Raw genomic sequence first — 14385 nt, 5'->3', positions numbered from 1 at the left:
GGTATCATGTGCTGCCTGGGAGACGGCAAGCTGGGAAAAGAGCAGCAGCACCCGCGGCAGAAGACGACGAGCTGTCAATAAGTCTCTAACTATTAAAAAATTATTCAACAGAAAGGTGATGAGCTGGACCTAAAAAACCACCAGTGGGGCCGTGAAGCAATTAGGACCTGAAGAGGAGTCTCGTCCAGGGAGACACAACCAGTGCACAGGTTCGTGGCACGCCCAAGCTCCGTATCCCTCTGAGAAGAAAATGCAAAGGAAGACAGGAACGGGCCTCCATTTATACCTCTTAAGTTATCAATATTTTAATACAACATTCATATCCAAGGCTGGAAAGAATATGAAACGAGGAGTTCCCGTCGTGGCGCAGTGGTTAACGAATCCGACTAGGAACCATGAGGTTGCGGGTTCACTCCCTGCCCTTGCTCAGTGGGTTAAGGATCCGGCGTTGCCGTGAGCTGTGGTGTAGGTTGCAGACGCGGCTCAGATCCTGCGTTGCTGTGACTCTGGCATAGGCTGGTGGCTACAGCTCCGATTGGACCCCTAGCCTGGGAACCTCCATATGCCATGGGAGCGGCCAAAGAAATGGCAAAAAAAAAAAAAAAAGAATATGAAACGAGAACACGCACACGTGTTGCCTGCCGTGTAAACCACAGCCGCCTTCTGCGGGAGCAGCCCTGCCGCCCTTATGAACATTCGCAGAAGCACTCACACGCTGCCCTTGACTCTGACTTTTAGAAACACGTCCTGAGGAAGGGGCCTGCTGGCCAGAGGAGAGAGGAATGTGCCTGAAGATGGGGCTCAGGCCTTTGTGCGGACCCCCCCCCCGCCCCCCGCACTTAACACAACCCCAGTCCCTCCCCGGTCGGCCGGCCTGCCCTCTTCCTCCTGCCCTCCTGTCGCCTCTGCTCCGGGCACACAGGCTTCTGCCAGGCCTCGGGACCCGCCGCCTAGGGCAGCCCCTGGGGTGCTGGTCCCTGCCAGGGGCGCCCTTTCTACCGCTGCTCCTCCGACCTCTCCAGTCTTCACTCAAACCTGTTTCTGACAGGCCCTTCCAGACCCCTCCAGAGTGCTCTGAGTTCCTGTTTTTCTCCAGTACAACCCTGCCGCCTTCCTCCACCGCCCCCGTCACACGGCAGGTCTTACTCCGTTACTTATGTCGGTTGGGGTTGGTCTCGCCAGCAGCAGGTCAAGCTCCCCGAGGGCGGGATCGTGTCTTTCTTATTCCCCATCACGTCCCTAGCATCCAGCACAGTACCTGGCATGCTGCAAATGCTCAGGAATTGTTTGTTGAACGACTGATTAAACACGTGAATAAACAAACAGAAGCAAAATTAGAAAAACCCCAAACCCGCAAATGACAGGGACACAGCTACATACACCGATGCATAAAATTAAAGGGCCCAAACAACGGCTCATGACCCAGTCAAACCAGTCCCTTTGAAGACACCGTTTGCCTGCTCTGGATGGAAGGTCTTGCTCCAACTATCCACGTGGGAAAACTCCCGTGTCTCTCTCGGAGGTTCCGTCTGTTTGCTGGCTGGAAGCTCTTCTAACTTCCCATGCAGCAGGAATAAATTAAGGTAAGATTTCCAGCAACACAGTTGCCAGCTGCCCAACCTTCTGGTTGAATCACCTAGAAGCACGTCAAACCTATCAACAGCGACTGGGATAAATACGTCAGTGAAATTGTCTTGAATATAGAGCTGAGGTTGAAACCAAGAAGGGAAAGGCACGGGTGCCGGAAGCAAGGAGGGAGCCAACTCTAGAGCAGTAAGCATGCGAGTTACCACCACAACAGCCCAGGGCACCTCAGACCTGCAGAGCAGTGTGCCAACCACAGCCCTTGGATTTAATACAGGCTCTAAGGAGCTGGGGTGTTAACGTCAGCCTGGGGTTAGGAGACCTGGGATTGTGCAAGGCTGGGCAGCAGATGGGGCATCACTGAAGGAGAATCCGTGGAACCGAAAGAGATTCTCGGAAAAGAGTCAGAATGCAGCCCAGAGAGGCAGAGACATGGCAAATAGAAGAGAGCCTAAGACACGTGGAAAATGGAAGGAGGGGTCGGACATGCATTTAATAGGAGTTCCAGGAGAAAAGACCAAGGCGGCTGGGGGGCAGGGGGGTGGAGACGGCTTTCAAAGCGTAACAGCCACCAATCCTTAGAGTGAGATGCTAAGAGTCTGGGAAGATTAAATAAACAGGTATTTTCATCAAAACACATTGTAGGGAAACTCTAAAGTAAAAAAAAAAAAAGAAAAGAAAAGAAAATCTTGGAGTTCCCTTCATGGCTCAGCAGTTAACAAATCCGACTAGTGACCATGAAGTTGCAGGTTCGATCCCTGGCCTCCCTCAGTGGGTTAAGGATCCTGCGTTGCTGTGGCTGTGGAGTAGGCCGGAAGCTGCAGCTCCGATTCAGTCCCTAGCCTGGGAACCTCCATATGCTGTGGATGCAGCCCTAAAAAAAAAAAAAAGAGAGAGAGAGAGAGAAAGAAAGAAAATCTTAAGGGCAACCAGAAAAAGAAAAAGAAAAAAATCATCTCTAGAGTATTGGCAATGAGACAGCAGACTCGTGCTAGGAAAGGCCAGAAGACCAAAAGCACTTCCAAAGCGCTAAGACAGAATAACTCTCAGACAAGAACTCCATCTTCGTTTAAGAGGAAGGGGGACGTAGGCATCTCTGAAAACAAAGACTGACTGGCCACTTACAGGAGCTCAGACCACCAAAGGACATGCTTCAGGAAATTAACTGCAGGAGGAAAGAGCAGGATACAAGAAGCAGGGAGGAGATAATCCAGGAGTTTCCCAACAACGGTAAAAGCAGGAAAACCTGAACAAGTACGGAGTGCACCAAGAAAAAAACAAAAACAAAAATAATGACTAGTTCAGGTGCTACCGAGCAAGGCCGGGCGCGGCACTCACCAATGAGAAGGTGGAGGCTGAAGGCACGTGTTTTCTTCAGGACAACAGAAACACTGATTGGCTGTCGGTGTTCTAAGTTTAGAACAGGTCAAAAATTTAAGGGTAATCAGGGTAAGAATAGAAGTAAAATATTTAAGTCTCAAAGTGGTGAAGGAAAAAAAGGCGTGATAAGAAAAGCACAGCCAGAACCAGACATGGTGGAGAAAAAAGAAACAGAAAAGAAAAAGCAATCCCACCCCTGGGCATATACCCAAGCGAAACGTTCCTTCGAAAAGATACATGTGCCCCTGTGTTCACTGGCGCGCTCTTCACAGCAGCCAAGACATGGAAACAACCTAAATGTCCACTGACAGATGAGTGGGTTCCATACATATATGTGATGGAATACTATTCAGCCATAAACATTGACCAAATAACACTCTTTGCAGCAACATGGATGCAACTAGGCATTCTCATACTAAGTGAAGTAAGTCAGAAAGAGAAAAAGAAATACCATATGATAATAATTATTTGCTGAATCTAATATATGGCACAAATGAATCTATCTCCCCAACAGAAACGGAGCACAGACATGGAGCAGACCTGTGGCTGCCAAAGGGGATGGGGAGGGAGCGGGACGGCCGGAGAGTTTGGCACTGGTAGGTGCAGACTGTTACAGCTGGAGCGGCTAAGCGATGGCGTCCTGCTGTACAACGCGGGGAGCTCTACCCAATCTCCTGGGTTAGGACACGGTGGAAGGTAGTATGAAAAAGAGAGAGAGAGAATGTCTAAAAGAAAAGAAGAAAGAGTCAAGGAAATCACAGGGCGTACAGAGGAAAGTGATGGGGAAAGTCAGACTCATCCATCGCAGTGGACAGAGACACAGAACACTGGACCATTAAAAGGCAAAGACGTTTGCTTTGGAATTGGAAATACTACAATTTGGAATTGTAAGATATGCTATTTTACAAGCAATACAAAGAAAACGTGACAATGAAAGAGTGAAATTGAGAAGCTGGGAAAAGAGATACCTGACAAATACTAATCGAAAGAATACAGGTGGGGTCTTTTAATAGCAGATAAGACAGACCTTCAACACCAGAGCGCTCCCAGGGTTAACAATGCGATGAAAGGGCACACAGCCCAGGGTGCCCTGACTTGTCGTCACTCCCAGGTACGAGGCAGGAGGCACACCAGGCATCAGAATCCCGTATCGCACTTGGGGGCCCACCCCGCTGCCGCCTCTGGTGCCCTGTTCCACTGGGAGTTTTGGGGGGATGACACGACCAAGGTCATGGCTCGGAAGCCCCTGGGGCCCTGGCTGGGACAGGTCACGCCACCACACCCCTGGCCGCCCTTGGCCTCCTAACACACCCCTTAGGGTGCCCGTCAGAGCCCTCACGGCCACGGTCGCGCCGGCGAGCCACTCTGGCCGGGAACTATTTCTTACTGTGTTTCTGCATGCTTAGCCCCTCCCACAAAGCCTCGCAGAGAAAAGCCCTCCGCAGGCATCCAGAAAACTGTCATTGTGAAGACTGTGAAGCCAGTGTGAGGAATGTCTATCATATGCTTTCCTATTTTAAAAGCATGATATAAACTGTGGATGCGCTTTGATTCCAAATACGTACAGATTGCACGTGTGTGGATGCGAAGCGGAGAGAAGGTGGAAAAATGAAAACAGTCCATTTGTGACATAAGGTCGATGGTGACTTTTTGGTTTGGTTTCTGTTATCGCTACAAAATGATGATTTGTGTCATAAATGAAACGAAAAGAAATGGCTGTGTAACACGGAGCTGTCCAAGGAGGTAACTCCTAAGGGGTTTCACCCCGTGTGGCCAGGACAGTAGACCTGTCTCCTGGCCCCGGCAAGGCTGGCTCCCAGGGCCTTCCGCTCTGGAGCCAGCGAGGCAACACAAGGTAACAGGCAGGTGCCTCTCTCTGGGCACGCCGGGTGCGGAGAAGGGAAGGGAAGGCCTGGGAAGCGGGTCCAGGTCTGCCGCATACTCTTCTTCCTTCTCCTGCGCTCACGCGCCTCCTTTCTAGGCAACCCCAACTATGCCGAGTTTCACAGGACTCCCTCCCATCAGTCAGGACCCCTGAGAAAAGGGTCTCTGAGTGACCTGGACACAAAACCAGGTACCTTAAAGACAGCATTCCTCACCCGGCGTGTGGTCTACATGTATTTCCTGTGTGTATTTGGTCTCTCTCTATATTTCCTGTATATATTTGGTCTCTATATATGTTCCCAGTATATATTTGGTCTCTCTATATATTTCCAACTGAAGGGAAGCAGGGGTCTTGGAGACATGCTTGATTTCAGGTCCAGACGAGCCCAGAGCACTTCGAGATGCCAGAAAGCAAGAAAGCTATCAAGACGTCCAGGGCCACACCCGCAGGACTCAGGAACCAGCACCAAAGGGCCCCCACTGGCCAAAGTGGAACAATAACTGCAATGAATTGAAACACATAAAATATGGTAACAACCATGAGTTGACAATAACTTTTTTTGTTTTAAAGAAAAATCACTCATTGTTCATTTTTGGAGGATGCTAGGAAACCGATTCATCATTTTGAAAAGTAGCAAGTGAAGAGAGGAAAAAAAAAACACAAGGAGGTCCTGCCTTTCCCATACGACCTGTGACGCCTTGTCACCGAATAGTCGAGAGGGGAGGTTTCATCAGAGACGCGCCAAGTCACAAAGGAGAAGTGGCACATGGAGCATCAGCACTTCGCGTCCCTGGAGGGTTAATGGACACGAGGATGAGCGAAAGGGCTGCTGACATCACAGGCAGAGAGACAACCAGTCCATACACGCTTGTCACCACCTATGCAGTATTCTTGCCCCACGTGGAACCTGGATCTGCGTATCTATCAGTTCCAGGGCAGGGGGTGGGGAGGGAGACAGGGGAGCAGGTGAGACGCCGCTGTGGGGTGCAGCCAGTCGGATGTAGATTGTAAGAAGTTCCACCTAACGAACAAGCCGGACCTCTACCACAAATGCGTCACGGGGGGGAGCATTAACAAGTGGAGGGGGCTCTGCAGAGTAAAGAAGAATGCGGCGAGTCCATCAGTTGCAACGTGCGGACTGGATTCGGAGCTCAACTCAAAGAAACTGTCAAGGAAAACGTGAGACAAAGCAGTTACCTCTGAACGCTGACGGGCTATTTCTTAATATTAGGGATAATTCAGTTCGGTGGGAAACAGTATTTTCACCATGTTTTTGAAAAGAGTTCTTGTCACGTGACAGAGCGAGGCCGTTTCAATGAAATACGACGTCTGGTATTTGTTTGGAAAGGATGTGGGCTGAGGAAAATCGGGCAGGGGTGGAAATGAAATGATGGACCATGAGTGAGGTGTCGGAGACGGGCGGCAGGCACATTGGTGGATTCATTAGATTATTCTCTTTGCTTTGGCATGTGTGTGAAATTTTCAGTGGTTAAAAAAAGCAAGTCTAAAACAGTAATAAAAAATAAATGAAGCTGCTCCTTATTCTCACGGTTGACGATGGCAGTGTCAGGAAAACAACGGGGCTCTTACCTTTTCATTAACTGGATGAAAATCCTCCTTGGTAATCGGCATACAAAGGTGTCCAGGACGATCTTCAGGTAATTCAAAGATACGTACCCACCTCTGGAAGGGTCCCCTGCACTCAGGGCCTTTTCAACCCTTTCATGGGACCTGGAAAGCTGCGATGAATGAAATGAGAGATCGGCATTCGCAGAAATCAGCAGCACGGGGCTGTGCAGCCCCTTTATTTTCACTGAAACCTCTTCATATTTGCCTCTCCAAAATTGATCAAAAAGGTTACTATGGCATGTACGGAACTTCAAATGTTTAATTGATGAGCTCACTACAAAACAGTATCCCCAGTCTAGAGCTCCTCAACTGACAAGGCGGACAAGTTTCTCGGGGAAAAACAGCACAGAGAATAGCTCTAACTTAAATTTCACAGCTAAAAATATGTGGTGGATCTGCCAGTTTGATACATCGTTCTTAATATACTTTCAAGCCATCCCTACTGCGAGCCCATGCTATGCTCCTCCTGATTAAGTCAGGTCAATCAAACCAAAAAAGCTGGGAATATTTTATTAAAGATGGAAGCAGCTTTTACTGTAAGGGAAATTGTTAATATAAGGATTTCATCAACATAGTACACACTGGACATTTCTTTAATTATCTTTTTTCTTTTCCATGGGAAATTACAAAGAGCCAGGGTGAAGGAGCTTTGCTTCCGAGCCTTCTAAAATGCAGTAAAGCAGGTTAACCACTGATTTTTTATATGACTCATAAAAATGCCATGAAGACTGGTTTCATTCCCGAAGGCTTTCCTGCTGTTTATTATTGAGTAACAGTAACATACTTCAGTATTTCCCGCCCTCTCCGCTTTGTCTGCATTCACTTTTTCCTGCTAACTGGGTTAAGAAGATAAACACAAGAACCCTCCCCTCGGTGTAAAAGGTGACTTTTTAAACAAAGCTGCTCCACGAAAGGAGTAAGAAGCAGATTCATTAAAACTTGCTTAGGGTGTAAAAAGAATGAAATATTGCCATTTGCAACAACATGGATGGATCTAAAGGGTATTACGCTAAGAGAAGTAAGTTAAACAAAGAAAGAAATAGCACACAATCTCATTTATATGTGGAATTTAAACAAATCAAACAAAATGAAAACAGATTCACAGATACAGAGAATAACTATGTGATTGTCAAGGAACTAATGGCTGATTCCAAAAACATGAAGGAGATTAAGAAGCACAGTTACCTAATAAATGTCATGGGATGTAATATATAGCATAAGGAATGTGGTCAATAATATTTTAATTAAAGTATATAATTAATTAAAATAAAGTATTGGGACAGATAGTTTCTAGACCTATTATGGTGATCATTTCGTAATGTATAAAAATGTCAAATCATTATGTAATACACCTAAAACTAACATAATATTGTACATCAAGTAAACTTCAAATAAAATGAACAAATAAATAAATTTTAAAATAAACTGAAAAATTAAAAAAAAAACTTGCTTAGGGGGCCTGGAAATATTGGAAATATGAGGGCGAAATCGTTAAAAGAATCTAGAGATTCATAGGGCCTAAGCATCTGACAAAGTTGAATAAAATTAACCCAAAATGTGGCATAAAATTAACCCAAAATGTGGCCAAGTTTGCTCAACTCTCTCTCGGGGAGGAGGGGCTACGTGGGGGAAGGCTCGGGGAGAGAAGCCAAAGCTAGATGCGGAGTCTTGGTGTCAGTGTCTTTATTGCCTTAATGAAATCTACTTTAATATCTTAATGACACTTCGTCTCCGATAAAGTTTTTTTCAAGAGAGTGTTTTGACATAATCGAGAGCTCCTAGAAAAAAGAGGGGGCGTGAAACAGACATAATGTCTTTGTACCGTGGAGAACCTTTTAGGAATTTTCAGTGTTCTATTTATAATGAAACAAAGGGGGAAAAAAAATGCAGGCAATTCAGTGGACTATAAAAAAGGACATAAAGATACCTGGACGTCTCCCTACCCACAGGTATTTTTTAATATAGTGTTCCCAAAACTCCAACACAATCACATGTAAACATACGCTAGGATTTTACAAAAGCAGGATGCTCAGTGAGGACAAATGCTTTTTCCACTTAACAACAGGTCATGAAACCTTTTCTGTAAGGACCAGTGTATGTGGTGCGTGTCTGCATCACACCCTGAAACGATGCGTGAACGGCCGTCACATTCCTGTTGGAAAAGAAAAGGTACGCCTATGGTGCACGTTTCTACACTGGGTTTTTATAAATGTTTCCCTGATCCCCAGTTAAAATGGGGCCACCCTTGCTACGTCCCCGTGACACCGCCCCCCCCCCGCCGCCGTCCTCACGTCGTACCACGTGCGTGTCCCTTTGCTGAACACCGCGCTCCCTGGTGCAGGTCCCACGCTCTCCAGGACACGCCCCGGCGGGGCCTGTTTTGTTCACTGATAATCACCTAAGCGGAAGCACCATCGGACATGCAGCAGGCGCTCCGTAAAGAGTTGTTTAAAAACGGATATGTGGTTACTGAAAGTGTTCTAAAGGAAGAGTGCAAAATGTAATAAGCTATCTGACACATCAATAAAAGGGAAATAAAAATTAAATCAGGAGTTCCCGCAATGGCTCAGTGGTTAACGAACCCAAATAGTACCCATGAGGACGCTGGTTCGATCCCTGGCCTCGATCAGTGGGTTCCTTAACTGGCGTTGCCATGAGCTATGGTGCAGGTCTCAGACGCGGCTCTGATCCTGAGTGGCTGTGGCTGGGGTGCAGGCCGGCAGCTGTAGCTCTGATTCCACCCCTAGCCTGGGAACCTCCATATGCCCAGGGTGTGGCCCTAGAAAATAAACAAACAAACACATACACACATACATACACAAATCACAGCTGACATTCCATTTGATCTGCATGAGACTGATAAAAATGTAAAACTCTAATGATAGTAAGTATCGGTGAGTACCGAGGACAACGAACGCTATGAGTACATAGGCTTCCAGCGGGAGTGCACACTGATACTCTGAACGACACTTGGTTGCTGCCACGGAAAGCGGAGGTGCGTGGTCGCTACAGCCTAGCAGGAAATGCCACTCCTGGGTGTCGTTCCTGGAGAATCCTCTGCATGTCCGCACCAGAAGAAATGCAGGCAACCACTCAGAGGGGGCGCTTGGGTTGGCGCCAAACAGGAAGCAATCCCAAAGTCCGTCCGCGGGAGGATGTGCGCTTGGCGTATCTGGAGCTAAGGGACAGCCGCACAGCAGTGAAAGCCATGCTGCATCTCCGTCACTAACGTGAGGGGAGCTCGCCCTACGCCAAACGGGATGGAAATAAATGGGCCTGCAAAGACGCAAACACACTGCAGAAGAGAAAGACGCAAACACGAAGCAAAAGACAAAGAACTCGACCTATAAAAAACATAAATACATCACCAGCAGAGCTTTCATATCATAAAAGGGAACTAAATAAGAACATAAATTCATTTTTTAAAAAGTTGGAAGACAAGAGGGATAAAACAGTGAAAGAGACTGGAAGGATATTGCAAAGCCGAGACAATAGAAAACAAAAACAACATCATCACAGGAAATGATAAGAAATTAGAAACGGCAAAAGAATAAAAGACAGGATGGAAGCTAAAAGCAATAGCCAAGGAATGGCCTGAGAGACTCTCAATAAGCGCAGAGGAAAAAGACAAAGGGATTATGGAATTTTGAGAGAAAATGATGCCATCAAGGATGGACAAAGACGCTCCAATGTGAGGACGACTGGGGACGCTGCTGAGGAAGCAGAGACGGCAGACGGGGCGGCGGGAGGAGGATGGAGGAGGGAGAAGGTTTTAGTGACAAGACACAGGGAGAATTTTCCTGACGTGAAGGAGAACGGAATCTGTGCATCGAAAGAAGGCCCCGTGCTCCACAAAACTCCGACAAAACCCTCCAGGCCAAGACAACTTAGTTTTGCTTTTTAATTTCAAGAATCAAGGAAAAACACTGATGTTCCCGTTGTGGTTCAGCAGGTTAAGAACCTGACAGAGTCTCCATGAGGAGGCCGGTCCAACCCTGGCCTCACTCAGTGGGATAAAGAGCCAGTGCTGCCGCGAGTCTCGGCCTAAGGAAAAGACGCAGCTTGGATCTGGCGTTGCTGTGACTGTGGCGCAGGCCAGCAGCTGCAACTACGATTTGACCCTAACCTGGGAACCTTCATATGCCATAGGTGCGGCTGTAAAAAGAAAAAGAAAAAGAAAACACTTTTTGAAAGACAAATACCATATGAGATCACTAATAGGCAGAATCTAATTTTTGCAAATGTTACAAAAGAACGAACAAAACAGAAACAGACTCAAAAGTCTTGAAACCAAACTTAGGGTTACCAAAGGGGAAACATGGGGAGGGATGAATTGGGAGGCTGGGAGTGGCATTTACACGCTACTGTGTACGAAATCCATAAGGGACAAGAACCCACTGTACAGCACTGGGAAATCTACCCGATAGTCTATGGTGGTCTCTCTGGGCAAAGACTTCTGAAAAAGAATGGCTGTATGTACATGTGTAACTGACTTACTTGGCTGTACACCTGAAGATGACACAACGTTGCTAAGTCAACTCTGCTTCAATAAAAACTTTTTAAAAAGAAAGAAAAAAGATACTAAGTATGCTGATAGAAAAAGAATATCCTACAAGCGGAAAAAAAATAAGTTGACCTCAAGATTTTTCTCAAGAACACCCAACACCAGAAGATAGTATAGAAATACTATTTTTAGGAGAAAAAAAGAATGATGGAAGAATTACATCCAGCCAAGTTGTTGTTCTAGGGGGAAAAAAAAAAAAAGGCAAGAAACCAAAAGGGAGATAGTCTCACATATGAAAAAACAATGGGAATAAAGCACCCAGGAGCCCTTCTTGAGGGAATTACTTGACAATGAAATCCAGCCAAACAAAGAATAAATCAAAATAAAGAACTCTGAAAAGGACACACTCCTGGAGAAGAGAGATGTGAATTAAATCCATGTAAATATAAAACAAAGGCAAAACAGCTGGGGAAGTTATAGTAATGGACATAAATGTAAATGTTATAAACTCTAAGAACAAAATACAGAAGTTCCCATCGTGGCGCAGTGGTTAACGAATCTGACCAGGAACTGTAAGGTTGCGGGTTCGATCCCTGGCCTCGATCAGTGGGTTAAGGATCCGGTGTTGCCGTGAGCTGTGGTGTAGGTCACAGATGCGGCTCGGATCCTGCGTTGCTGTGGCTGTGTGAAGTAGGCCAGCGGCTACAGCTCCGATTGGACCCCTAGCCTGGGAACCTCCATATGCCTCAGGAGCAGCCCTAGAAAAGACAGAAAAGACAAAAAAAAAAAAAAAAAAAAAAAAAAAAAAAAAAAAAGAACAAAATATAAACGCCAAAAATTGTGAGGTGGGAGGGAGGGCGGAAGACTCACAGAAACTGCCGGTCACCGGGAATTTCACAGCAGAGCCAGCCCTTGCTGTCTGCAGTTGAGATATCCTTTCAAACCCCATAATTTCTCCATCTCTTTACGGCTTCCTTAATCTCTTCCTTTATCTTGTCTCAAAGTCCCTTTGGGGACCTAATATCTCTCATGATAAAGAAATACTTACCCAGGGAGTTCCCGTTTTGGCACAGCGGTAATGAACCTGACTGGTATCCATGAGAATGCGGGTTCCATCCCCGGCCTCGCTCAGTGGGTCGGGGAGCCGGCATTGTCCTGAGCTGCAGTGTAGGTTGCAGACGAAGCTTGGATTCTGCATTGCTGTGGCTGTGGTGTAGGCCAGCAGCTGCAGCTCTGATTCTACTCTAGCCTGGGAACTTCCATGTGCTGCAGGTGCAGCCCTAAAAAGCAAAACAAAAAACACCCCAAAAACCAAAACCCAAAAAAACTTATCCAAACTTCAGAGGTATCTTTGGCCTGATGTGGGGAGAGCCTTACCAGGAGCACCTGGGATCTAGGCTGGGCCCCAGGACTCTCTGGTGGGGTCACCTTGGGCAGGTCATTAAACCTCTTCCTCCTTCAGTTTCCTCAGCTTGAAACTGGGATGATAATGGCACCAAACTCCTGGGGTTCCCATGGGACTGAACACCTGAGAGGCGCACGCGACACTGCCTGGCACAGAGACAGCCCCTAAAAGGGTTAATTGGGAGGGTGACGATGATGTTTTTAATACTGGCAAATTCAAAGAAATTTAAATGTGCCTTCTTGGAGTTCCCACAGTGGCTCAGCAGGTTAAGAACTAGACTAGTATCCATGAGGATACAGGTTCGATCCCTGGCCTCGCTCAGGATTAAAGAGCCTGTGTGCTATGGCTGTGGTGGAGGCCAGCACCTGCAGCTCTGATTCAACCCCTAGCCTGGGGACTTCCATATGCCACAGGTGTGGCTCTAAAAAAATATATATATACATATATATATATATATATATATATATGTATATATATATATGCGCCTATTTGTAAAAAGGAGAATGACTCTCTTCTTATAAAGTTATTTCTATGTATCTACCTGCCCACCCCCCAATGCAGCCATCCTTCTATATATATGAATAAAGACAGGCCTAGAATTACGTTCACCAAATGGTGCCTTTGATTATTTCTGGGGGGTGGATTTTGAATAATTTATTTCTCCTTTGTACTTTTCAGAATTGCTTACATTTTCTGTAACGGTCATGTGTTCTGGAATGGTCCTGTTTTCATGAAAATAATAGATTCAGTAACAACAACAAGAGAAAACAAGTTTTACCAACTCACCAAGAGAATATCAATGTGCTCCCTTCCCCAAAGTCTTTACCAATAGCGGCTTTTGTTAATTTCTTCCTCATTAAAAATGTCCTACGGGACATTTTATATTAATAATTTATAAAAATTCTACATAGGTTGGGAACAGCTCATCTTTATCTGCCATTTACGTGGCACGTGTTTTGCCAAGATTATCCTTTGTTTATACAAAGTTTTGCCGTGCAAGTGCTTTTTCATTTTCATCTAGTCAAATTTATCATCTTTTTCTTTATGGTTTTGAGCCTTTTCTTCATGCTTGAAAGCCTAAACTTCAAGATTAAAAATTTTCACTCACATTATTTATTTTTAAATGGAACTAGTAGATGCGTACAGAATTTATTTTGGTGTGGAGACTGGAAGGTTCCAAGCTCTCTCCCCCAAACGGCGAGTGAATTATTCCAAGGATGACTACCCAATACCCCCCTCCCTTGCCCCCACCACACTCTACCGGAATGCCTCTCATCATGTGCCAAATTCACGTATAAAGACTGGTCCCTTACCCAACTACTGTTTGAGATGAATGTGAAGGTTCACTGCTGCACCAATGCCATACTGTCGTAATTACTACACCTATACAGAATATTTTAGATGTGATAGGATAAGCCCTCTATTGTAACTTTGCAAAAGAAAAAATATATGTAAGTATATATGTACACACACACACACACACACACACACATACACACACACACACACACACACACACATCTCCGCCCAGATGCAGGGAAGCAGGTGCTAACACTGAATCTTTCAACCCAAGAACTGGAAAAGGCCTCTTCGTTTATTCGAGTTTCCCTTTTCTCAGTAAAGCTGGATCGTGTTTCTACACAGGTCTTAAATATCTTAAGAGCTGGCGCGTGAGCAGCACCAAGGAGGTGCTTCAGAGTCGGCCCCTCGTCCTCGTTTCGGTCACCCACGCGCTGCTGCGATCGGGGCCGCAGGAGGCCTCGGGGTTTGGATGGTGTCTATCTACCCACAGACCAGCGCTGGCTGCCTCCTCTGTCCACACTTAGCTCACTCTGGCTTTAGGACGCGCTTACCTCCTGGCAAAAGACCCTCTCGAGGTCGTCTAATGAGTAGTTTCCCCGGATATCTTCAGGTGAAAGAGAACTGGGGAGGCACTCTCTGCTGGGGTTCTTGGCTCGTTGCTCCTCCCACGAGACCTCTGCCAAAACAAAAGAACTT

General features: G+C 46.2%; 1 protein-coding gene and 1 long non-coding RNA gene across 2 annotated transcripts in view; both read right to left on the bottom strand.

Annotated features, from left to right (window-relative positions):
• EFCAB6 (EF-hand calcium binding domain 6) overlaps positions 1–14385 on the bottom strand; it is a 241137-nt gene that overhangs the window by 146639 nt on the left and 80113 nt on the right. The window contains 2 exon segments of the mRNA XM_021091409.1: positions 6440–6588; positions 14241–14365. Of these exon segments, the coding sequence (XP_020947068.1) occupies positions 6440–6588; positions 14241–14365 (274 nt within the window).
• On the bottom strand, positions 8413–9120 carry LOC110260617. Its single transcript, XR_002343857.1, has 2 exons — positions 8777–9120; positions 8413–8630 (listed from the first exon to the last, which is right to left on the bottom strand). It is a non-coding gene; the product is annotated as an uncharacterized LOC110260617 (long non-coding RNA).

The sequence above is a fragment of the Sus scrofa genome, chromosome 5 (genome assembly GCF_000003025.6).
Source record: "Sus scrofa isolate TJ Tabasco breed Duroc chromosome 5, Sscrofa11.1, whole genome shotgun sequence".
Lineage (NCBI taxonomy): Eukaryota > Metazoa > Chordata > Mammalia > Artiodactyla > Suidae > Sus > Sus scrofa.
The sequence above is the reverse complement of the archived record's forward strand: the minus strand, read 5'-3'. Positions and strand labels throughout refer to the sequence as shown.